Source organism: Carya illinoinensis, chromosome 13, assembly GCF_018687715.1.
Source record: "Carya illinoinensis cultivar Pawnee chromosome 13, C.illinoinensisPawnee_v1, whole genome shotgun sequence".
NCBI classification, from domain to species: domain Eukaryota; kingdom Viridiplantae; phylum Streptophyta; class Magnoliopsida; order Fagales; family Juglandaceae; genus Carya; species Carya illinoinensis.
Window position 1 is genome coordinate 30,545,492 of NC_056764.1, and position 26,756 is coordinate 30,572,247.

General features: G+C 34.9%; 1 protein-coding gene and 1 pseudogene across 5 annotated transcripts in view; one reads left to right on the top strand and one right to left on the bottom strand.

Moving 5' to 3' along the window:
• The window catches only part of LOC122291360 (putative disease resistance protein RGA3), a 56,719-nt gene extending 50,318 nt beyond the window's left edge, over positions 1-6,401 (bottom strand). The window contains exons 1-5 of one of the 5 annotated variants that reach the window (XM_043099057.1): positions 2,777-6,401; positions 1,536-1,905; positions 1,304-1,384; positions 1,045-1,206; positions 95-940 (exon numbers count right to left, since the gene is read on the bottom strand). In XM_043099057.1, coding sequence (XP_042954991.1) covers positions 1,368-1,384; positions 1,536-1,905; positions 2,777-6,268 — 3,879 coding nt within the window. In that variant the 5' untranslated portion in view covers positions 6,269-6,401 and the 3' untranslated portion in view covers positions 95-940; positions 1,045-1,206; positions 1,304-1,367. Of the gene's footprint in view, positions 1-94; positions 941-1,044; positions 1,207-1,303; positions 1,385-1,535; positions 1,906-1,930; positions 2,093-2,178; positions 2,271-2,336 lie in introns of those variants that run through there. The other 4 variants (XM_043099053.1, XM_043099054.1, XM_043099056.1 and 1 more) reach the window with 4 other exon arrangements.
• LOC122291369 overlaps positions 1-26,756 on the top strand; it is a 96,946-nt pseudogene that overhangs the window by 62,667 nt on the left and 7,523 nt on the right.

Genomic DNA, 26,756 nt, shown 5'->3' on the forward strand with positions numbered 1-26,756 from the left:
CTTTCATATTTTACATGGCAACATGCATGTTTTTCAGTTCTCTTAAAAAGTTCAAAATGAAAGTTGAGGGTAGCACCAGAAGATAGAAGAAAGATATCCAAGATTAGTATTTCTTATTATGATCATAATGCTACTGTCCTTGAACAGGCAGAGAGGTAGAAAATTGTAATCATAAGAGGAATTCCATATGCAACAAATGGTAGTGGCTTAGCAAGTGGATGTTTATGTCTAAAGAATTCCACACAAAACAGCATAAAATTTCTGAATTGGGAAGATCAGCAAAATTTGCATATGTCGAGGAATATCTTTCAATAAATTTGCTTAGTCAGGGATCGGAATTATAAAATATCTCCGTCAAGTTTAAACAGCTCCTCCATCAACCTCATGATTATATCTTGGACCACAATGCCTAAAAGTGACCATCCTTCTTCAAATGAAGCCTTTTGACCACAATTCCAAAGAGATTTGCTGAAATCTGGGAGGACATTTTTCTCTCTTGATGAGTTTTTAGAATTTTGTTTCTTCCATGTTTTCAGAAAAGCAAACCAAGTTAGCTGACGGCCTGGAAAGTCTTGGAGCATCCGGTTTCTCTATTTCTCTCTCATGTTCATCAACTTCCTTACACCTTGGATGGATTTTTACTTTGGATAAGATTTGCAAAATTCAGGTACCGATAACTTTGAAGTGGACAAAACTGGGTAGGCAACTGCCGAGAGGTGTCTCCCATCTGAAGAAAACCAGAATATTTTGTAGCCCAACATTAGTAAAAAATCCTCATTTTCTGTGCAACAGCCAGCTGCAAGATCATTGAATGGCAGAAAATGTTCTTGGAGAGCATGCACATATGAAAGGAGTTCAAAGCAATTGGTCACGTCATCCATCATGTAGCTATGACCAACTTCATATACATGTGCTCCAAAATGCAAACGAAAAATCATCCCTGTAAGTTTAGACATATGAGATAGTCTTCAGAAAAGTTGTATGTGTTGCAGAAGCAGTAATCAAGACTAAAAAGGCACCCAAGTTCAGCAAAAATCAAATTACCATCATTTTCCACGCTAAGAAACATGCAAGCTCTGTTGAAATTGTTGTCGTGAAATTTCACAGCCTCAACATTGCGGGCTCCGGATTCCAATCCTGGATCTCCTCCGCAACCCCCTCCTAGATTTCTTCCCTTTGCTCTTCTTCCGCCTCCTTACTATTCTACTGGATGTGAAGAATCATGCATATGGTAATATATTTTATTGGAATAGGGAAGAATAAAACAATAAAGAAAGCGGGTAATCATAACTAAGTTATTTACTTGTAGAAGACGCAGTGCATTAGATTTTTTAACAAACTCTCAATCCCTCTCCCCTGTTTCTTCTTTACTCAGAGTCATTTCCTGCAAATAGAATTTTACAAGTTGAAGGTGAAGAAGGTGGATGCGGGGATAGAGATAAAATTGGTAGAAAAATACCTGGATCAGTTACGAACCAAGGACCAAGGTAAAAACAACAGCTCTGGGATGTGAGCAATCTTGGGCCAATCCTCACCTCTCTCTTGTTCGCATCTTCGTAATAAGATGGGGCAATCTTGAATTGTCAACTTTTTCAAAGAGGTTAGCCTACTCATTGCTTCAGGCAGTGATGTTAAACCATTGCATCTAGAAATTGTGAACAGCTCAAGTGATGCCCAATTGCAGATCCACTCTGGTATAGCCATCAAGCTTGAACAATCTGAGATTTGGAGCCGTCGTAGAGAGGTAACATGTTGAAGCCCCAAAGGGAGAGACACCAATTTCGGCATACCCGTAAACTCCAAAGAGATGAGGCTTTTAAGCCCTTTCCATTGCATCCCGTGCTCATCGTTGCCTAGATCAAGCATAGGACAATCACTAAGTTCCAGCTTGGTAAGTGCAGTGAGATAGTCTTGAGAAAAATCAAATTACCATCACTTTCCACGCTAAGAAACCTGCAGGCTCTGTTGAAATTGTTGTTGTGAAATTACACAGCCTCAACATTGCGGGCTCCGGATTCCAGTCCTGGATCTCCTCTGCAACTCCCTCCTATATTTCTTCCCTTTGCTCTTCTTCTGCCTCATTACTATTCTCCTGGATGTCGATAATCATGTATATGGTGATATTTCTTATTTGAATAGGAAAGGATAAAACAATAAAGAAAGCGAGGTAATCGTAACTAAGTTATTTACTTGTAGAAGTCGCAGTGCATTAGATTTTTTTAACAAGCTCTCAATCCCTCTCCTCTGTTCTTCTTCACTCGAAGTCGTTTCTGCAAATAGAATTTTATAAGTTGAAGGTGGATGTGGGGATTAAGATAAAATTGGTAGAAAAATACCTGGATCAGCCAAGCCAAGGACGAGGACGAAAGTCCAGCTTTGGGATGTGAGCAATCTTGGGCAGATCCTCACCTTCAAGTTTGCATCTTCGTAATAAGATGGGGCAATCTTGAATTTCCAACGTTTTCAAAGAGGTTAGACTACTCATTGCTTCAGGCAGTGATGTTAAACCAGAGCATCCAGAAATTGTGAACCGCTCAAGCGATGCCCAATTGTAGATCCACTCTGGTATAGCCAACAAGCTTGAACAATCTGAGATTTCGAGCCGTCGTAGAGAGGTAACATGTTGAAGCCCCAAAGGGAGAGACACCAATTTCGGCATAACTCTAAACTCCAAAGAGATGAGGCTTTTAAGCCCTTTCCATTGCATCCCGTGCTCATCGTTGCCTAGATCAAGCACGGGACAATCAAAAAGCTCCAGTTCCTGAAGTGCAGTTAGATATTGTACACCTTGGGAGAGAGACTTTAATCTTCGGCAACTACGTATCGTCAAATGCTGGAGAGATATGAGGTTTTGCACTGGCAGTGTTTCTAGATCCTCAATTTGTTGTAGCCATATATGCTTCAATTTGGAGAGAGGAGGAGATGAAAAGGCAATGGGTGTAGAGGAAGCGGAGGAGGAGGAGGCATTCGTTATTGTTTGTTGCACTGGCTTCCAGCTGGCAATCTTTAGGATTAACTCTTCTTTCAGATGTGGAAACATTGGCAATGAAGTCAGCTTAGGGCAATCCCGTATTGTTAATTTTGAAAGACGAGGAAATAGTAAAGCATGATCAGTAGTATTGACATCCACATTATAAGAATCACTCCTCCTCCACCAACCCTTCAGATTATGACAGCTGTCGAACACAATTGCCTCCAGAGATGGGAAGAACGCTGATGAAGAAAAAGAAGATAACTCATTGTTGTCACTACAATCTGATACGTACTCTATTTCCTCAAGAATGTACAGCGTAAGACTCTTAAGAGAGGGTAGTTGACTCAATGGTGGCAAATATTTCAATCTCCTACAACGCTCTAATTTCAAATAAACAAGATGTGGAAACATTGGCAATGAAGTCAACATGTAGCAATTTATTATTGATACTGAAAGACTGGGTAACGAAGGGAGTCGTAAAGCATGCCCTGTCCACGTGATTGATGTTTGTTGCACTGGCTTCCAGCTGGCATTCTTTAGTCTTAACTGCCTTTCCAGATGTGGAAACATTGGCAATGAAGTCAACATATGGCAATCCCGTACATGTAATCTTGAAAGACTTGGGAATAGTAAAGCATGCCTCGTGATTGATGGTGTTTCAAAGGAATTTTCATGATCAGTAATATTGACATCCACATTATAAGAATCACTCCTCCTCCACCAACCCTTCAGATTACGACAGTGTTCGAACTCAATTTTCTCCAACGATGGGAAGAATTCTGCTGATGAAGAAAAAGAAGATAACTCATTGTTGTCACTACAATCTGATACGTACTCTATTTCATCAAGGTGATCCAGTCTAATTCGCCTAAGAGAGGGTAGTCCACTCAATGGTGGCAAATATTTCAATTTCCAACAATCACTTAATTTCAAATCAACAAGATTTGTGAGTGACAAAAGCCACATCGGAACCCTCACACCCCCATACTCATCTATACGCAGCTTTTTAAGATTTGGCTGACGTTCAAGGCCTTCCAATGCCATATTTTCATCACGTGCATTAACATTTGCTCTGCTCCAATATTTTAAAGTCAAAACCTGAAGATGTTCTTTCTCCTTTAGATTTGCACCCTTATCGTCTAATGCGAAGTCATCCCCGTCAAGTCTCAAGCCCGAAATCACTAATTCTCCTCTTAAGCTATTCAGTCTGTTTAGCTCGCTTAACCGGCCACTATCCTCTGGGGCTGAATTAGAGTGGACAACAAACTTAGATAATGTCTGGAGATATTTCAATTGCCCCAATCCACGTGGCATATAAGTCAATCTATCACATCCATCATTGTAAAGATGCCTGAGGTTGACTAATTTCATAATTCCTCTAGGCAATTCTTTAAGATTTATGCAACCAGAGAGTCTTAGTGTATACAAATTTTGCAATCTAGTTATGGAATCGGGCAGCTTCTCAATGTTTTCATTCCATGAAAGATCGAGATCTCTTAAATGCTTCAACTTACATATGGAACTCGGTACTAAATCAAGCTGTATTCCATGTAAACCCAGCACTCGCAAGAACTTCAAACTTGAAAAGATTGCTTCACATGAAGTACCTGAGTACTCTCGAAAATTCAATCCACCAAGGCAAAGAAGTGTTCGTATCTTACTAGCTCTAGATGAGGAAGTTGGAATTACAGAGGAAAAATCTATATTGCCGACGACGGATACGTGCCGAGTTTTCTGATCACCAATGAATTTTTCCTTAGATTCTAATCTGGTGATTAACGATCCTGCCTCTGACATTGCAAGATCATGCATGAGGTCGTGCATTTTAGTCGTAATCACGTTTCCCAAATCATCCATTTCAGCTTCTTGAAAGAAGGATCTCCAAAGTAAATCCATGAAATACTCATGACCAACATCTTCAAGACATTCATTTTGATTGGATCGCTTGATAAACCCCTGTGCTATCCAGAGATTTATCAACATTGATTTTTCCATCTCGTCATCCTTGGGAAATATACTACAATAAGCAAAACATTGTTTCAAATGTGATGGAAGTTGATCATAACTCAGCTTAAGAGTTGGTAAGATGTCATTTTCTTTTATTTCTGCCATTTTATTTTTTTCGAAAGAATCCCACCCAGCTTCAGAATCTTCCAAGGACAGTAACCTTCCAATTGTTTTGATGGCAAGAGGGACACCTGAACACTTTTCTACAATCTTCTTTCCAACTTCGACTTTTTTTCTAGAATTCACTGGCTCTTGTCCGTTCTCAAATGCCACTTGCTTGAATAAACACCATGACTTCTGGGTGTCTAAACCCTGTAAGGAGTATGGTTCAATTGTTTGGGTAATTCTTGCAACTTTTGCACTACGTGTAGTTACTAGTATTCTACTCCCAATTGCGCCAGTCATCAATAGTTTTTTCAATTCATCCCATTTTCTAACCTCCTCATTCCAAACATCATCCAACACAAGTAAGTATTTCTTTCCACCAATTTTTTCTTGAAGACCATGCACCAATGTCTCCATTTCAAAACTCTCTGGTTTCTTTTTTGTTGCCGATTCTAGGATTTTTTCAACAACTTTTCTAACATCAAAATTATCAGAGACGCACACCCACATTTTTAGCTCATGAAAATGTTTATCTATTTCCTCATCATTAAATATGAATTGAGCTAGTGTGGTCTTTCCTAATCCTCCGATGCCAGTAATCGGAAGGATTCCTACATTCTCTTTAACATTGGAATCAGAAAGAAGCATATCTATGATTTCCTTCTTGGCATCCTCTCTACCAATAACTTCTGCCTTAAGTACAAAGGAATGAGTATCATCCCTCTTCCTAGCCTTGACTCCTATCTCCACAGGGCGTTCCTCCAAGTGGAATTTCCTATCATTTTGTATGGCACCTAACTTTTGTCTAATCGCCTTAATCTCACGGCCCATTTTCAGATTATAGACAAGCTGGTTTGATTTGGGGAAGAAGATTCGTACCTTTTTTGCCATCTTATCCCGAGTCATCATCTCTCGCAACAGATAGTCAGTGGAGAAACCATCCAGCAAGTCGTCTGCATCATAAACGACATCCTTAAGCTTTTCAAGCCAATTTCTAACTTGACGGTCAACTGCCGATTGCTCCTCAGCATCAAGAAGCACGGCTTGGATTGCCGAAACAGTGTCCTCGAGCTTCTTCAGCTCATCTGTGACACCCCACAGCAGTCCGATTTGTTTGAAAGCCTGGGATCCCAAGCTCTCAATGATTTTTGCAGCAACGTTGAAGAGAATGGCTTCTGCCATTTGTTGATGGTTGGTGAAGGAATGGTAAAAAGCCGAAAGGTCTCTTGAAGAATCACTAAAGGACTAAAGGGATAGAAGGAAGATATGTTTGCTTTGAATACGTACAGAGGACAAGGCGGGACTAACATTTTATAAGGCCTTGCATGGGAAAGTTCCTACTGGTGTTTGAGTGATGGTCCTACACTAATGTTGAAGGCCGTGTTGGAAGAGACCAATTCAAGCAGTAATATTTTATTTAATATTGAATTTTCATCTAAAATCAAAACTTATTTTCTATCTATCAAAGTGTTTTTTATTCTCTTTTCTCGTTACTGCTGAAAGATGCTATGCCTAATGCTTTTTCTTTAAATTTTTAAAACACAAAAATTAAAACAAATTTTTAAAATTTAGAAACAAAAATAATATTAAAAAATAATATTCAACTAAAGTTTTAATTTTGTAATATTTTTATTCAAATTTTTTTTTTAAATCCAATAAAACATATTAACTCAAATTATTCTATTACTATTCATAAAATTTTAAAATATTCCAAAGTATCCAAATGAGCTTATTGTTTTATCTACCAAATAGATGGATACGTACACTCCTTCAATTTATATAAAAATTCAAACTTTTTCTCATTCTTTATTTTTTGATAGTCTTTAAAGCATTCTCATTAGATTATGCAAATGTAAATCTAATGAGAAATTTAACTAATAGGACTTAAAAATGCTCTATATTGAATTATCTAACTTCAAAATTTTTTACTTTTAACTACAGTAAAATTAAGGTTTGCAACCAAATTTAATTGTTACTATTTCATATCCAAATGAATAAAAAAATAATATCTTTATATACACTCTCTCTTCCCTCTATTCTCCCTCTCCATTTTCATTCTTCCTCGTGCATTGTTTCTCCATATTTTACTAATGTCACATTTACTTTTAAAGGGGAAGGAAAGAAATTTGTGTATATTTGTTTTTTAGACACTGTTTAAATAATGAGTTGAGATGAGATTAATTGAGATAAAAATTAAATAAAATATTATTTTTTAATAATATTATTATTTTAAAATTTGAAACAATTGAATTTTTAATATTTTTGAATAAAAATTTAAAAACAATTATAGAAATAAAATGAAATTAAACAATTTCACTATCCTAACTGATTTTATTCAGACTACAGCTGTCGTGTGGGCCGGTACTGATTTGTAAGGTGGAAGCCAACCAAAATCCCATATATGGTTAAATTAATATATTAATGGTATTACCGTACTTTGTACGCATGATTTGTGGGAGGCATTGTCTTGCCATGAGTTCGGATTATTGGAATAAAAGGTTCAATTGGCAATTATTAATAAAGTAGAGGGCCGATTTGGAAAGTGAAAGATGCCCAACTTTTTTTAATAATTATTGGAATAATTATATTTATACTTGCAAAATCATACTTATCCCTAATTAAATAAATATAAAGAAAGGACCCTTGCAATTAGGTCCCACAACTGACTATACTTTGAAGTGTCCTCTTGATGCTCTGCATGCATGTTGTCATCTTTCTTGTTTTATATTTCTTTATTATTAATATTTGCTATATGGCCATTGATCAAATGTTTTTAAATATTGGATATAGGGAGTAGAGATAAAAGTTTTCTTTGTTTTTGTTGAAATTTCAGTCCCACTTTTAAAACCTGTTTAAATAATAAATTTCTTAATTTAAAAAATTATAATTAATTTAATTTAATTTTTTTTAAAGTTGATTCCTTTTTCCTAATTTAAATTAATATATGTTGTAACGAAAAAAGTAATATAGATTGAGATGAAGAATTTTATATGTCTGAGAAGAAATTACGAACAAGTATCTACTTTAGATAAAATAATAATAATAATAATAACTCGTAGTATAAAGCAATATAATCTCTATCAAACATGGGCTAAAGCAAGCCTCTGTTTTAACAGGTGTCAGCCTAATCACCAGGTATAATAAATAAAATTCTTGATTTTTATGTTCTTTTATTATTATTATTATTATTATTATTATTATAGATGAGAATTTAGAAAAAGCGAAAAGCTTGTATGCCATTTGGGCTTGACCGTCCTTGTTGACCGCTGGTCAAATGTTTTTATACTTAATAATTAAAAAAATGATTTTAAGTATATTGATATATTTTATTATCTTTTAAAAATATTTAAAAAATATGAAAACAAAAAACAAATGCTGCCGTAGCCCAATCCTTGGAAAAAATATCCATAATCACCTCAAACAACCATACTATTTGCTCCAATCATCCCCTAACCATACAGGAAAGTGTTGGACCTACACAGTACTACTCCTAAAGATAGGCATTAAAGAAATTAGTTTAATGTTTTTTTCCTTTATTATTAATATTTGCAATATGGTCTTATTTATTGGGATGTCAATATGTGACACGATCCGTTAATCCAACACGAACAAAACATGAAACGTAATTAGTGAGTTTGAGTTTAGTGTTAACGGGTTAACCCATTAAGACATAATTCATTAAAGGGTCACTAATGGGTCAACCTGCTTAACCCGTTAGTGACCCGTTAAATTTTTTTTACTCAAAATTACAATTATATCATTTTCAATATAAAAACAAAAATACCTTAATTGTATTTCGTCTTCTGACTTTATCGAAAGTTAAACAATTACTTAGAAGGGACAGAGACTTCCTATAAGAATATGGAAAAATGAATTTTGCTTAGTATGCTCAGGGTGGAATATATTCCATAAAATCGAAAGAATAAATGTACTCATTATTTAGTATTATATATCTTTCTCTTGCCGAATTAACTTGGTTGTTTTGACTATTTCTTAATTAAAATGCAGTAGTGGTGTTATTGAAGGTGACTTTCCCCCAGCATCTTCAAGCTTCAACACATTCACACGATGAGAAACAAGTAGGCCTGCACGCAGCCTCAATTAATGGAGGAAAAGAAAGAAAGCCTTTAACAACAAAATCAAGGTTGATAGATCTCTGAAAAGGAAGTGCATGTTTTAGTAATCCATATACGTTATTTTCCTGCCTATTTTATTTAGATCATGTAGATATTTTATATATTGAGATCATCACTAAAGGGATAGAAGGAACATATGTTTGCTTTGAATACAAAGGACAAGCCGGGACCAACATTGAATAAGGACTTGTCATATACTTTTCAAGGACAATTCCATCCACATGTCTAATACCAATTATCCAATGTACTATCATTATTGATAAGGATTTTTTAATATACGTAATCCCTGACATCACTTCGGTGGAAAAAACTATTTAGCCCGATTCATTTTCATCCATATAATTTGGCACCCTTGAGCTTCCTTTTATTGTTGTATTTGCGACTAAAATGAAGTTTATCGTTTCATCTGCTATATTGATGGATACACTCCTTTAAATTTATATAAATAAACTCAAAACTTTTTCTTTTTGTTTTTGTTTTGATGGTCGTTGTTAAGGCTTGTTTTGACTCTGGAAATCATGCGCTAATTCTCACATTAATCATCTCCCCAATTAAGAGGGATCCAGGAAAATAACGAAGGCATTCATGATTTTTCAATTGCCACACTCCCTTTTAAAATGACTTTTAAAAAAAGTGAAATTTACTATTAAAATATTATTATTATTATTTATATAAATTCTATATATATTTATTTACTTTTTTTAAAAATAAAAGAAAAAAATATACGATACTTGCGTACTCTATATTAGTAAATATTATTAATGTCACCTTTGCTTTTGAAGGGGAAGGAAAGAAATTCATGTATATTTGTTTCTTAGGTACAGTTTAAATAGTGAGTTGAGATGAGATTAATTAAGATGAAAGTTGAATAAACTATTATTAGAATATTATTTTTTGATATTATTATTTTTTAAAATTTGAAACAATTGAATTGTTTATTATATTTTGTGTAAAAATTTAGAAAAATTATAAAGATGAAATGAAACACTTTAACTATCCAAACGGGTTTTATTCAAACTAAAGCTATCGTGTGGGTACTGATTTATAAGGTGGAAACCAACCAAAATCCCATATATGGTAAAATTAATATATTAATGGTATTAAAAGTATAAGCGAATACTAGATATAGCTGTTTGCATGATTTGTGGGAGGCATTGTCTTGCCATGAGCCGGAGCATGAGATCGAATTATTGGAATAAAGGGTCCAATTGGCAATTATTAATAAAGTAAATAGCCGATTTGGAAAGTGAAAGATGCCCAACGTTTTTGAATAATTATTGGAATAATTATATTGATAATTACAAAATCATACTTATTCCTAATTAAATAAATATAAAGAAAGGATCCTTGCAATTAGATCCCACAACTAGCTATACTTTGAATTGTCCTCAATTAATGGAGCAAAAGAAAGAAAGCCCTTAGCAACAAAATCAAGGTTGATAGATCTCTGAAAAGGAAGTGCATGTTCTGGTAATCCATATATGTTATTTTCCTGGCTATTTTATTGAGATCATGTTGATATTTTATATATTGAGATCATCACTAAAGGGATAGAAGGAAGATATGTTTACTTTGAATACAGAGGACAAGTCGGCCGGGACCAACATTGAATAAGGACTTGTCACCAGTTATCTAGTGCACTGTCATTATTGATAAGGATTTTTTAATATATGTAATCCCTGACATCACTTCGGTGGAAAAAACCATTTAGCCCGATTCATTTTCATCCATGTAATTTGGAACCCTTGAGCTTCCTTTTATTGTTGCATTTGCGACTAAAATGAAGTTTATCGTTTCATTTGCTAAATTGATGGATACACTCCTTTAAATTTACATAAAAAAAAAAACTCAAAACTTTTTCTTTTTCTCTTTGTTTTGATGGTCGTTGTTAAGGCCTATTTTGTAAGGACATATTGATGAGGGAGAATGAGTCATTCTTGGCTAACGGTAACAATTCAGACCTCAATTGATCTGGGTTTAGATGCAGATAGCACCCCTAGCTAGGCTAGACTGTCCATGATTTTGGTTGATGTTAGTAAGTCGACCAACAAAAGATCAAGTCTAGCCTCATTCCCACAAGTTGGGGACTAGAGAACAATTGGTAGCACTAATTGACAAATATAAAGAATTGTTTTTTATCAAGCCACAAGATGTCAAGAACAACCAATTGGTACCACATACACATGCTCGACTATGGAAATCATGCGCTGATTCTCACATTAATCATCTCTCCAATTAAGAGGGTGACAAGAGCAATGGCCTCCACCAAATTTCTCATTGCTATATATAGTTGGCATAATTGTTTCATGCAATTATTTTAAATTTGATCTATAGGTTAAAGAATAAAGCATAAGCAATCCAGGAAAATAATGAAGGCATTCATGATTTTTCTATTGCCACACTCCCTTTTAAAATGATTTTTTAAAAAAATGAAGTCTACTATTAAAATATTATTATTTTTTATATATATTCTATATATATTTATTTACTTTAAAAAAAAATATACGATACTTGCGTACTCTATATCAGTAAATATTATGAATGTCACCTTTGCTTTTAAAGGGGAAGGAAAGAAATTCATGTATATTTGTTTCTTAGGTGCAGTTTAAATAGTGAGTTGAGATGAGATTAATTAAGATTAAAGTTGAATAAACTATTGTTAGAATATTATTTTTTAATATTATTATTCTTTTAGAATTTGAAATAATTGAATTGTTTATTATATTTTGTATAAAAATTTAGAAAAATTATAGAGATGAAATGAAACACTTTCACTATCCAAACGAGTTTTATTCAAACTATAAAGCTGTCGTGTGGGTACTGATTTATAAGGTGGAAACCAACCAAAATCCCATATATGGTAAAATTAATATATTAATGGTACTAAAAGTATAAGTGAATACTAGATAGCTGTTTGCATGATTTGTGGGAGGCATTGTCTTGCCATGAGCCGGAGCATGAGATCGAATTATTGGAATAAAGGGTCCAATTCGCAATTATTAATAAAGTAAAGGGCCGATTTGGAAAGTGAAAGATGCCCAACGTTTTTGAATAATTATTGGAATAATTAAATTGATACTTACAAAATCATACTTATTCCTAATTAAATAAATATAAAGAAAGGATCCTTGCAATTAGGTCCCACAACTAGCTATACTTTGAAGTGTCCTCAATTAATGGAGCAAAAGAAAGAAAGGCCTTAGCAACAAAATCAAGGTTGATAGATCTCTGAAAAGGAAGTGCATGTTCTGGTAATCCATATACGTTATTTTCCTGGCTATTTTATTGAGATCATGTTGATATTTTATATATTGAGATCATCACTAAAGGGATAGAAGGAAGATATGTTTACTTTGAATACAAAGGACAAGTCAGCCGGGACCAACATTGAATAAGGACTTGTCATCTATTTTGCAAGGACAATTCCATCCACACGTCTAATACCAGTTACCTAGTGCACTGTCATTATTGATAAGGATTTTTTAATATACGTAATCCCTGACATCACTTCGGTGGAAAAAACCATTTAGCCCGATTCATTTTCATCCATGTAATTTGGCACCCTTGAGCTTCCTTTTATTGTTGCATTTGCAACTAAAATGAAGTTTATCGTTTCATCTGCTAAATTGATGGATACACTCCTTTAAATTTACATAAAAAAAACTCAAACTTTTTCTCTTTGTTTTTGTTTTGATGGTCGTTGTTAAGGCCTATTTTGTAAGGACATATTCTGGAGGGAGAATGAGTCATTCCTGGCTAACGGTAACGATTCGGGTCGTTTAGGATGTAGATCCACTATAAGTAAGAGTATTTTATAGTCTCTCATGGCCTTTCTTAGCTCATTGTACAAATGGTGCAGTTGTGATTTTTGTCTAGAGGTTGAAGAAGCTCTCCCTTTCTCAGTTGCCCAAGAATCGTGCGGGAGAAGCCTCGAAGTCCCCTGGGTCCTCTTTCTTCCTACCTCTTTATTTTCATTTTTCCTCTACTTTATGTCACCTCCACCCACTTTATGTCACATCCCTAACACCCTATCACAACCCCACCCTTATCCCTTCTTTCTTTCTCCCCTACTTTCTAACTTGAGGACTTTGAGAATGTGCTAGTGTTTTGTAGGGACAAATTTACCCTTGCTTTCAATTACCGCGTGATTCTTAAAGTTTTGCTCCACAAGAGAACTTTGAGGCCCCGTTTGAAACTTGAATTGAACTGAGATCAGTCTAATTTTAAGCTGAGTCTAACATGCAAACACACAACTTTCAAATCATTAAACTCATCTCAACTCAAAACCTTTTTTACATGTGGGACCCTAAACCATTTTCAACTAACACCTCTTTACACGCGGGACCCACAACCTTTTTCAACTTCTCATAAATCCATCTAAACTCATCTTAGGTGGGCTCTACAAAACTCACTCCACCATCTCAACTCACTACTGTTCATAAAAAACTCAAGTCACTAGAGGCAGTTTTTGAGCCCAGAGGATCGTTCTCGAAGGTAACTAGCTGGCAACAATTGTGGTGTGAGTGCAAACACCCGATGTTTTCTAGAGGAGATGCTGCTGCTGAGGCACGAGCACAGATCATCACCCCAAAGAACCAGGCGGGATCTGAAATCGATCGCGCTGGGCGGTGAGGAGAGACTAGTGCACTTAGGAGAGGTGTTCCCTCGCTTGACTACCGAGGTGCAAGCGTAAAGCATCGACCTAGAAAACCAAGTGGGCACTAAAATCATCTGCACTAGATGGCAAGGAGGGACTAGGACACTTGGGAAAGGTGTTCATTCCTTTGATCACTGGTTTCAGGTATGGCTTATCGGCTTATGCTGATGAGGGACTGAAACGCTTGGGAGAGGTGTTTTCCCATTAGTCGCCAAGTGCGGGCGTAGCTTGGACTCTGATGGGATATGGACTCGGCCTTGCTAAGGCAAGGGGGAACTGGGACACTTGGGAGAGGTATTCCCCCATGATCACCAGGAATTGGGAGCCCAGGCATTATCTGGAAATTGAGTTGGTTGGCTGACATGGTTGTTTGAAGATTTCTTAAAATTCCAGAGATGTGATTTTTATAATTGGTGAAAAACTCAGTCCCACTTTTAAAACCTATTTAAAGAATAAATTTCTTAATTTTAAAAGACTATAAATTTTTTTAAAAAAAATTCTTTCTGTTTTTTTTTTTTTTTTAAGTTGAGGCCTTTTAAAATTTTTAAATTAATATATGTTTTAATGAAAAAAGTAAATAGATTGAGATGAAGAATTTTGTATGTTTGGGAAGAAATTAGAAAGACGTATATACTATAGATTTAACCAAAAAAAAAAAAAACTCCAGTAAAGATCAATATAATTTGTATCCAAACATGCATAGGCTAAAGCAAGCCTCTACTTTTGAAAAAGCTCGAGAAATATAAAGCCCAACACAAGCTTAGGGTACGTTTGGAGGTTGAGATTAGTTGGGTTGAGTTGTGAATAATCTTATTTTGTGAGTTCCATTGAAATGTGTTTAACTTTTTAAAATTGAGATGTGTTTGACTTTTTAGGTTAAAATGTATAAAGTATGTTGAGATGAGTTAAGTTTGGTTCAACAACCAAAAACAACCTTAGTGTTTAATTTTCTAATCATTTTTGCATGTCACATGCTAATTCCCCCAACACGATCTTCAAGCAACACATCCATAGAGAAAAATGTCAGATGATGATCATGCGGAGTCTAAGCACTCATGAATTTGGTCTTCAGGAAAACCATCAAGGCACTCATGAGGTACTATCAAAGAGAATGGAAAAGTACTACACAGGTAAGTATATGTTCTGACCATATGAGCATATGAAATTGGAAAGGCCATGAAGTTTTTAAATTGAGAAACAAAAAGTCACTGCTAAGAGTGGGTGGGGAGACCGCTTCCCGCACCCCGCCACCAGGATCTAGCCCGGCACCACAGGAGTAGGGCCACCTTATAGGCAACAGGGGGCGGATTTGGATCCCTGGTCCATCCACCCCAGCTTGACCCAAATGTGCACAAGGTCTTTTGGCCCAAAAACTATTTTTAAGCCCCATATTAAAAAAAAAAAAAAAAAAAAAAAAAAAAAAAAAAACTACTGACTAGATTTTACAATTTACATATAACATAAAACTAAACAAGGTTGTTAAAGCATAAAACATAAAAATCTAAGTATTCTAAGCTTTTACAATAATATAAATTAATATATATTTATTACAAATGAATGTAAAAATATCACAAATTATCAAATAATTAAAATAAATAAGATTACAATATCACAAATTTTATCTAATAGACTAGCAAGATGACTTTGAGTCTTGAGATTGGAATTTGGAAGTGGTGGGCAAGTGAGACTATGAAAAGGTTAATAAGAAAACAAGTTAGAGTCACAAACAATATAATAATATATATGTATGTAAAAACGTTAAAAAGATTAAACTACAAGTACGAACCAATTGAGACTATTGAGGATTGTAGATTAGATCATTGGGAATTTGGAATTAGGGTTGAAATTTGGGCAAGTGAGGGTGTGGGACTATAAAAATTAAAAAATAAAATAAGAAAAAAAATCATAAATACAAACATTAAAAATAAACCAATGGTGATGGTGGATCGAACTACGAAGTCATTGAGATTGAGATTGAGATCATTGAGATTGAAAAAATTAAAATTACAAACCAAGATGAGATTGAGATCATTGAGATTGAGCATGTGACAATGAGACTATAAAAGCTGAAAAAAAATAACAAAAAATTTAGAATTACAAAAAAAAAAACATTATATACATACTACAAATAACCAAGAGAATCATTATACAAACCAATGGTGATGGTGGATCGAACTACGAAGTCATATTGCTGCTGATGTAGACATAGGGGCATTTGACCAAATTGTCCCTACACAATTAAATTTGAATATAAGTAATATCACAATATATTATAAGCAAAAATAATATTATAGCAATATCAAAAGTAAGAGCGGTTATCGGATGCAACCTGATCACCACTCGTCTCCTCCTTGGTTTCCATATAGTCTACCACATCCGAAATATGAATTGGCTTACCTTTGATTTAATTTTGAGTTCAAATCAATGCTTCTACGATGGTAGGATACAATGAACTCCAGAATGGATCCAATATGCATCCTCCGATGCTAAATGCCAACTCTGAGACTACCGTGGTCATAAGAATGACCAAAATAGTGCGGGCTATGTCTCCAAGGATGAGATACTTGACAGTATTGACATTCCATCAAGACAAATATCAAACGCCTTCGTAAATGGGTGCATTTCTGCTGCCAAGTATCTATCTAACTCCGATTGTGTGTCTGAAGGCTGATGGTGCTCGAAAATCTACCCCAGCCTCTCACCCCCCAACCTACGCTTTTTCCTCATCTCAACTTTGGGAGGAGACGATGCGGTAGGTGTAGGTGCCGGAGTATTACCCACCCCAAGTACGACAAACGCATCAAACAATCTTTTAAGGGCTTCTCTAACCCTAACTACAATATACTTACTTTTATATTTGTTTTTTAAGTTGAGGCATTTTTTATATTTTAATTTAATATATGTTTTAATGAAAAAAGTAAAATATATTGAGATGAAGAATTTTTATGTTCGGGAAGAATTTAGGAATAAGTATCTTCTATAGATAAAAAATAACTCTACTATAGATCAATATAATCTCTATTCAAGCACGGGCTAAGAGTATTAACATTAGATTATACAAATGAAAAGTTAAAATTTGGATAATATGTCATATTTTGCCTTTTGCCTATTCTATTCAAAAGAGATTCTCACGTTGGATTATCCATCTAGTAGTCAAAATGAAATATTATTAATTTAATCATAATATTTCTTTAATTAATTTTTTTTTCTTATTTTACAATTCTATCGATCATATGTTAATTAATAATCAAATTATAATTAACTTAATTGGTAGAGACAAACTATTCATGCTTTGGCCTTTGTACAGTGAAGACCCAAATATAATTAATTAACAAATAAATAAAATTGAAGAGCCATATATAGAAAACATATATATGTTTATTGATTAAATTATTGCTTTTGCCTTTGCCAGTGAAGATCCAAATATGACCATAGGTAGTTGCTACTGTAACTAAAAGTCATATAACTTTGCATTGGGATAATCCAATGCAGGCAAGTTTATGTAAAATGAGGTAAATTTTGCATTTCACTGGCATTTGGATCATACTTAAAAAGACAATATAATAATAATAAAATATAAAATAATAAAAGAAGTAACTAACCGAGAAGAAAAAATAATCATTTTTATATTTTTCATTTGTTAATTTTTTAATGAAGGGTTTTTGAAAACTTGTTTACATAGAATTAGTAACTAGTTGCTATTTGTTTAGGGGTAAATGTCGAAATTGATAATTTAATGAGATGAATATTGCAAAATTAGTTGACACGTACGTACATATGAAAAAGAAATGCGTTTCTAACGTCTAGCTGTTGGTGTTAGTGATCATCACAAGTGGCAGCAGAAGAACTTAGGCTACACTCGAGTTCTTTGCATTCAACTTCTATCAGTCTATGCAAAATTCACAACAGCAGATGAATTGTAGAGGCTTTGGAGCCCCTATGACAAGAGGTCCGGCAAGCATGTTGCTCGTCTGATATAAAAGAGAGTTCTTTATGGGAGGACGTTGCATTAACTGGAATTTATATAACTGAACTCTTGATCTAGTGGATTGAGTCTCTTGATCATTGGCTAAAAAGGGATGGTTTTACCTTCGAGAAATTCTTTAAAGGGTTTTTACTTCGTCCCCAAAATCTTGTGTTCGGTTACATGTTGCTTAATTTGATTATTTTGAGCATTGTACGTGTGTGATTGCATTATTTTTTATTTAGGTTTTGCTTCCTCATAGTTACCATATTATCACCTAGCTACCCCATTCTATGTGTTATTTTTGAGATGCAATGTAGTTTTCTCATATGGATTTGGACCAGTCATCTTTTCTAATAACGTAAATCTTTTACGGCCTAATCAAGTGGCCGGATAGATAGTTACATATTTTGAATTGGTAGGATATATATTTCTATTACTATAAAATTCACAATTGAAGTAGTTACTACTGTAATTATCTTTATTCTTCTTATGTAGTGATAAATCATGTGTTCCTATAAGAAAGAAAATGGCCTTTTTTGTTTTGTTTTAATTTCTCAACATCTCGACGCGCGGGTGCGACACACATAAGATCTCTTGAATGGAAATTGAAAAGGAATGTAATTCCAATTCCAAAAAAAATGGTAAGATATTTGGCACAAAACGAACGAAGCATGCAACAAAGTGAGCTTAATTTACTGATTGTGCATGTGAATTAGTTTGAATATTGAGCTTCATGAATGACAAGCAACATAGGTACTGAAATACAAATTAGGAGGGGAATTTGGGGAAGAGGAAACGCATCAAAACGATGTCTATTATATTTTCATATATATATATATATATATTATGAAAAGATTATCTTTCGTATTTGCTTTCTAATTTGCATAAAAATATTATACATATTATTATAATATTTGATTTGGGATAATATTATAAAAATATTACTGATCGTTCTTTGAAATAAGAGAGAAAAAGTTGAATAAAGATATTATAAAGTTAAAATATTGTTAGAATATAATTTTTTAACATTATTTTAGTTTTATGATTTGAAAAAATTGAATTATTTTTTATATTTTGTTTGCAAGTTTGAAAAAGTTATAATAATTAGATGAAAAAATTAACAATTTGAAATTAAAAAGTGTTTGTATTTATAGTGTTTAAATATCGAGATAAGATTAGATGAAATAAGATGAGATGAGATCGAAAGATGAGATGAGAAGGAAATAGAGACGATCTCATCTCATTTTTAATAAGAAAAAAATAAATAAATATATAATATTTTAACAAGAAAACCAAAAAAATTATATACACGAGTAAGATATATCAGTAGTACGTAGTATGGTGTTAAGGCCGCGTGGGGAACTATAGAGTGAGATCTTCGAGCAATATTTGACACTTTTCAACTTTTAATTTTCTGTTAATTAACTAAATGCCAGAATAAATATTATTCTGTAAGCAGAGTAATCAGGAGAGAGGGGTCGGTGTTTTGTTGGCATTGATGCAGAGGACATGTGAGAAGAGTCAAGAGAGAGAGGCTTAATGCAAGAAGTTCCAATACGTACCCAAAGTACTTGCTGCATGCAATTGAATAGATATGGGTACTGTGTTTTGTTGGCATTGATGCAGAAGACATGTGAGCAGAGTTATTAGGAGAGAGAGAGAGGCTTACAGCAAGAAGTTCCAATACGCAGAGTACTTGCTTCATGTAGTTGAATGGAGAAGCTCCAATTTTTTGTGTGGCTATGGTGATGAATGAAATTTAAGTGTGGGGCCTGTATTTTGTTGGCATTGATGCAGAGGACACGTGAGTAGAGTAATTAGGAGAGAGGGGCCTGTGTTTTGTTGGCATATTGATGCAGAGGACATGTGAGTAGAGTAAGGAAAGAGGGTTTCAAGTTGTGGAGTATAAACTTATAATAATTAACAAAGATGAAATATCTCTAACGAACTAATACTTAATGAAACATAAATTTATAAACTTAAGCAACCTTTTAGTGAGATACTTGAGGATAAAACAATACTGAGTTTAGATAGAAAACGACGATGTTTAATGTTTTTTATACCTATCTCATGCAACCACAAAATACCCAACATCTTGGCCTGTTTTGTGTGAAGTAAAAAGCATAAATCATGTGACATTTGCATGTTTTTCAAAATTGGCTCGACTAATTTATATTGGAAAATAACCAATAATGCTTCAAATAAAGTGATCAAAATTTATCCCAACTCATTTCATCTGATTATTACATTTTTTCCAAACTTTCCTATAAAATATAATAAATAATTCAATTTTTTCAAATTCTAAAACAAAAATAATATTTTATTCGATTTTTAAATTTTATCTCATCTCATTTCATCTCAATTCACTATCCAAACCTCCCATAAAACTTGCAACTTTGAGCTAAAGGTTAAGAAGTCGAACACAAGTGAACTATGCATTTAGAGTTTTCCGGGCTTTCCCTTTTGTTTTGTATTTCTCCAATTGAAATAAACTTTTACAAGCAGGTTTTGGCAGTGTGATTTTGTACTCTTCACAAATATTTGGTGTCAATGTAACTGCTGGCCAAGCTAACATGTATAATTTATGTAGGGCATGAAAAATCCAAGAAGTTTAGGGATGGACAAGAGCCCGAGGAATTCAAGAATCGTGGCAATTGGAAATGAGAGTCTAGAAAAGTGTGTCGGTGTCCCGCTTGCCATAAGAACAATTCGAAGGACGTTGCTGTGCTTGGAAATTTCAGAAACATAGTGGTTGTCTTTCAAGAACAATAAACTCTCAAAAATAAAAGAAAATAACATCTTACCAACTCTCAAGTTGAGTTATAATCTACTTCCCTCACATTTGAAACAATGTTTTTGCTTATTGTAATTGATTTCCAAAACATTACATAACCTCATGCATGATCTTGGTGATATCAGGGACAAGATCATTGATCACCAGATTCACTACAGTAGATTATGATAAGAAAATCATTGTTGAGAAAACTTGTCATGTATCAGTTGTCAAGAAATATTGATCACCAGACATTTCTAAAGCAACTAGAATACATACATTTCTTATCCCCTATAGATTACTACATATATCGACAATTGTGAAGCCTGTACTTAACTACACAAATAAGACCCAATATGGCCTCGAAAAAAAACCTTTATTTTACGTGTGAATATAGAATTGACTACGTTATTCAACCTCGGTTCAGACGCTAATTTGGTAAGTTGCTATCTTGATACGTTTTTTTGTTGGTTATTTTTTGTTGAATTGATTGCTTTCATTAGTACTTGTAGTTTTTGTATAATTATAGAAATTTTAGTTTACACATGCAAGATATATTTTTCTTAGTACATTTTAAAGCTTGCCTTTAGAGCTTTTATATCCCCAAGCTTTCATATGAAACCACGGTTTTCCTTCTCCACAAGTGAGGATCATTAATAAAATTAGAGGTATCGTCGATCTTCTAAAAAAGTTGTGTTATACTTGTGATATGTATGTCTTGTATGTCTGTTTAAGTAAATGTGTCGGCGTTTATTTTTTACAAACTTGGGAACAATTAGTTTCTATCGATCAAATATTTTTATTTTAACAAAATATTACCACCTCAACATTATTTTTAATTTTTTAAAATTCTTTTATCATTTTATTATTTTAATTTATTTACCCATCTTCAATGCCATTCATTTGCTTACGTAATGTCAAAATCATTCAATATACACCATTTTCAATTATCTATAAAATAATAAATAAATTGAAACATTGTATTCATCATCTACCAATATTTCCAAAACATGCTATAGTCCGATCAAGCTACCTGAAGACTTCAAGGTTTTCGTGGACAACATTTTTATCTTTATTTTCATCGGACTAAGTAGCACTCACAAATTTGTGACTACTTTGGCTCATGCAAGAGATTTGCAAATGGTTGGTAGTTCAAGCATCAACGTGCTTGTCGCTTCGAAGGATAAAATGAGTAGCTTTGAGTGCTAGAAACAAGGCTTGAACTTCAAGGTTGACCTCTTTATTCTTCCTCTTCAAGGTTACGGATCGTTCTTAGGAGCCCAATGGCTCAAAAACTTGGATTCTATCATTGTGAATTTTGACCATATGACTAGGTTTTTCTGGGCTGGACTAGGAGTGGGCAGTTGGGCTCTGCCGACAGCCACCCTGCCACCGTCATTTTGGTAATGAAATTATTATTATTATTATTTTTAAGAAAATTACATCTTTTTAGAGGCGGTTAATTTAACCCTAGCCCCCCTCCTCCCGAGTGACTCTCTCTTCCCCCTCCCTCTCTCTCCTCGAATTTCTCTCTCCTCCTCTCTGCTCTCAACCTAGTCCTGACCCATGACACCATCTCTCCCTCGGTCTCTTCCTCTCTCCCTCTCAAGCTTTCTCCCTCACTCTCAGTCCCTCTTTGATCTCTCTCTCTCTCTCTCTCTCTCTCTCTAATTATTTCTTTGCAAGTGATTGTGGATATTTTATTGAGTATTTTTTATGGATTTGTGCAACTGTAGCCCTTGGGTGGAGGAGCGGACGGAGAAGGGGTCAACCCCTGCCCCTAGGCATTGGTTTAGGGGACCCGTCCCAACTGTTCAGGGGTAGGTTCCCAATAGGGAGTGGGGAAACCCCACCCTCCGCCCATGCGAGGGTGGGAAGCAAGTAACGTCGCCCTATTGTATGCAAATAACACCCATAGCTAAGCTAGACGACCCCTGATTTTGGTTGATGTTAGTAAGTCGACCAACAAAAGATCAATTCTAGCCTCATTCCAACAAGTTGGGGACTAGAGAACAATTGATAGCACTAATTGGCAAATATAAAGAATTGATTTTTTCAAGCCACAAGATGTCAAGAACTACCAATTGGTACCACATATGTGTTCGACTTTAGAAATCATGCTGATTCTCACATTAATCATCTCCCCAATTAAGAGGGTGACAAGAGCAATGGCCTCCACCAAATTTTTCATTGCTATATATAGTTGGCATAATTGTTTTAAGCAATTATTTTAAAATTGATCTATAGGTTAAAGAATAGAACATAAGCAATCCAGGAAAATAATGAAGGCATTCATGATTTTTCTATAGTTGGCATTGATGCAGAGGACATGTGAGCAGAGTCATGATCAGGAGAGAGGCAAACACCAGCAGTGCTTAATCTGGATGCTAGTGTTGGATGATGTATGGAATGAGGATATCGAAAAATGAGATAGCTTAAAAAAAAAGTATACTATTGATGGTTGGCTTAAGAGGCAAAAGAATATTAGTGACCACACGCAATAAAATGGCGGCAAATCTTTCGTGTACTATAGAACCATATTTCTTAAAAGGTTTAGATGAATATGAGTCATGGTCCTTATTTAAGTGAAGGACGTTTAGAAGAATCGTGGCAATTGAGTTATGGTCTACTTCCCTCACATTTCTTTGCCAGCGTTTTAAAATTCGCTGTCGATATATATGCCAGCGATTTTTTTTTTCACCGGCAAAAAAGTTCGGTTATGGAATTCCTTTGCCAGCGATTCAAAAATCGCTGGCATATTAAATGGCAGCAATTTCTTAATCGCTGGCAAATGGCGTTATGTTTTTGAATTCTTATGCTAGCGATTCCAAAATCGCTGGCAAATATGCAATATTTGGCGGCGATTTTTATTTTACACCGCAGTATATTGGAAATGGCTGAATAGCACCGGCGATTAACCAGCGAGTCTGTAATCGCCGGCATATGTATATAGCGGGGTTTTTCTAGTTTTGCCAGCGATTTTGACTCGCCGGGAAAAGTCCAATCTATTGTAGTGGAAGCAATATGGTAAGTTGTCGTTTTGATACATTCTTGTGTTGGTTATTTTCTGTTGAATTGATTGTTTTCATAATTAGTACTTAATTTTTTGTATAGTTATAGAAATTTTAGTTTGTACATAAACGATATAATTTTCTTACTACATTTTAAACCTTGGTTTGCAGGTTTTTATATGCCAAGCTTTTTTATGTAACTACAATTTTCTTCCCGCCACAAGTGAGAGTCATCACTAAAATTAGGGTACCATCCCTCTTGTAAAAAAGATGTATAGTACTTGTGATATGCATGTATTTCTTGTGTGTCTGTGTGTAAGCTAATGTGTTAGCATTTCCTAGTGAGCAAAGGAACACGGAAACTCAGTCTAGTGATTTCGAAAATGCAGTAGGGGATACTCACGTGTCTGAGAATGTAGGGGATGTTCATGGGATGTTAGGGACTGTTGGGAGTAATGTCAAGGGGCGAACTGGCAGTATAGATATGATGCTGTCTAGGCAAGAATAGGTGGAAACTGATAATATTTCAGGAAAAAAATTGAATGGTGGTTCTGCGGAAATTGAAAATGTTGAGATTAATCTGATTGGGTTGGAAAGGTCTATGCTTGAGGTTAGTAATGAATAGGGGTGGCAATATGTTACACGACTTGTTAACCCAACACGAACACGACACAATAATAGCGGGTTAGGGTTTAGTCTTAACGGATTCGGGTCAAAACGGGTTGACCCGTTAAGACACGATTGCTTAACGGGTTGATAACGGGTTAACCCGTTTTGACCCGTTATGACACGTTAAGAAAGTTGAAATTACAATTATACCTTTTACCCAAAAGTAAAATTGTTAGAATTTTAATTTTGATATTTTTATTGTTTAGATTGTAATTTTAGACTTGTAGTTAGTTTTATAATTTTTATAGATATTGTGATTTTAACATTTATAGAAAATTATATTAAATTTAATCAAGTCAAACATGTTAATTTCAAGTATATTTAACCCATTTACATAAACATTTTGAAACGGGTCATATTGTTTCGTGTTAACCTATTTAGTAATATTCACTAATGGGTCAAAACGGGTTGACACGACACGACATGTTATGTTAATGGGTCGTGTTAGGATTTGAGATTTTGACACGATAAACTTAACGGGTCGGGTTAGGGTTTACCTATATATTATAATATACATGCTTTGACACGACACGAACACGACCCGTTAACACGATTTGACACCCCTAGTAACGAACCTAGTGACCAACCCGTGAGGAATTCAAACTTTGATGATGTGGTGATTGAGGATTGGAATGAAGAGGAGGAAGCGGATAATGGGCTAGTAGAGAAGTTTCAAGAGAATCAGAATTTTGGGAATTCGGTAAATGAGGAGTTGGAGTCTTTGGAAATTAATGGTAAGGATGTTTGTGGGTCTGGGCCAGAGAAAGAGTATGGGGAACATCTTGGAAAAAATAAAATCTACCTATCGGACAATGATACAAAAAAAAAAGGGAAGATCTTGGCTAAAGGGGGACGTTTACTTAGAAGTTCGACACGGGTTCCTAGCAAACCCTTTCGCATGAATTTATGATTTGCAACCCTATGTTCTGGAATATCCGGGGCCTCAAATCGTCTCGGAGGAGGTTGTGTAAATTGGTAAGGAAGTTGCATTTGAATTTTCTTATGTTAGCTGAGCCTTTTGCTGATGATCAAAGAATGGTTGCATTGAAACAATTGTTGAGATTTGATTGTTGTTTTTCTAATTTATGCGTTGGTGGTAAACTCTGGTTATTATGGAAAGAAGATTTGCAAATATTGGTTGTTAGTTATAGTGCCCAGCATGTGACTATCTCTATGTGTATGGATAATTGGAATTTTGTTGTTTCTGTGGTGTATGCCAAGTGTAATCATGTAGAAATAAGAGAACTCTGGAGAGTGCTACAATTAGACGCGGTCCATGATGCACCTTGGTTATGCCTAGGTGATTTTAATACTATTCGAGGGGAGGAGGAACACTGTGGTGGTAGACCAAGACTGAGAGCTGCCATTGATGAGTTTAATGAGTTTATTGATAATTATGGTTTCATTGAAATGAAAACTGTTGGAAGTAAATTCTCTTGGTGTAATGGTCAGAGGGGTTTAGCTCGGAGTTGGTCGAAATTAGACATATGCTTAATGAATGTTGTGGCTGCGGATGTTTTTCCTAATGCTTGTTGTAAATATATGGCTCGCTCAACTTCCGATCATACACCTTTGTCTTTTGTTTTTAAGAATTTGGGTACTCGTTATGGGCCTTCCTCCTTTAAATTTCAGCAAATGTGGGTGTCTCATAGTAATTTTTTGAATGTGGTTAAGGAAAATTGGTCCGCATCGGTTGATACTATGGGGCTTATCGGTCTTGCTACAAAGTTGAAGAAGTTGAAAATAGTTTTGAAGGATTGGAATCGACATATCTTTGGGCATACTGATACGAATATCCAAGCTTTGGAAAATAAAATTGAACAGCTAGAAACTCAACTTCAGGTGGGTTTTTCAGAAGATGTAGAGCGGGATCTACTGGGGGCCAAGGAAGATCTTGAGATGTGGATGCAAAGAGAAGAAACTAGGCTCTCACAACATGTGAAGCTTAGGTGGATGGAAAAAGGTGAGGCTTCAGCTCAGTTTTTTAAAACTTTTGCTTCTTTAAAAAAGCCCATAGTGCAGGAAATAAGGTGTCCTGATGGGACGTGTTTGGATTCCCCGGAAGCTATTCATTCAGGGGCTGTGGATTATTTCAATTTGTTTCTACAGGCTCGGGCTCGTAGAGAGCTTCCTGATTTATCATATTTGGTACAAAATTCCATTCTTGAGGAGGAAAATGATAACCTCCTTCAGCTCCCTTCGATCCAAGAGGTTAAAGAGGTTATGTTTTCCATTCCGGTTGACAATAGTCCGGGCCCAGATGGCTTTGGTTCTGGTTTCTATAGAGCATGCTGGGATATTGTTGAAGATGATGTAGTGGCAGCGGTTCGGGATTTCTTCATTGGCAATTCAATGCTGAGATTCTATTCAGCGTCTTATATTGCTCTCATTCCGAAAATGCAGAAGCCTACTGGTTTTGATAAGTTCCGCCCTATCAGTTTATGTTCAGTGGTGTAC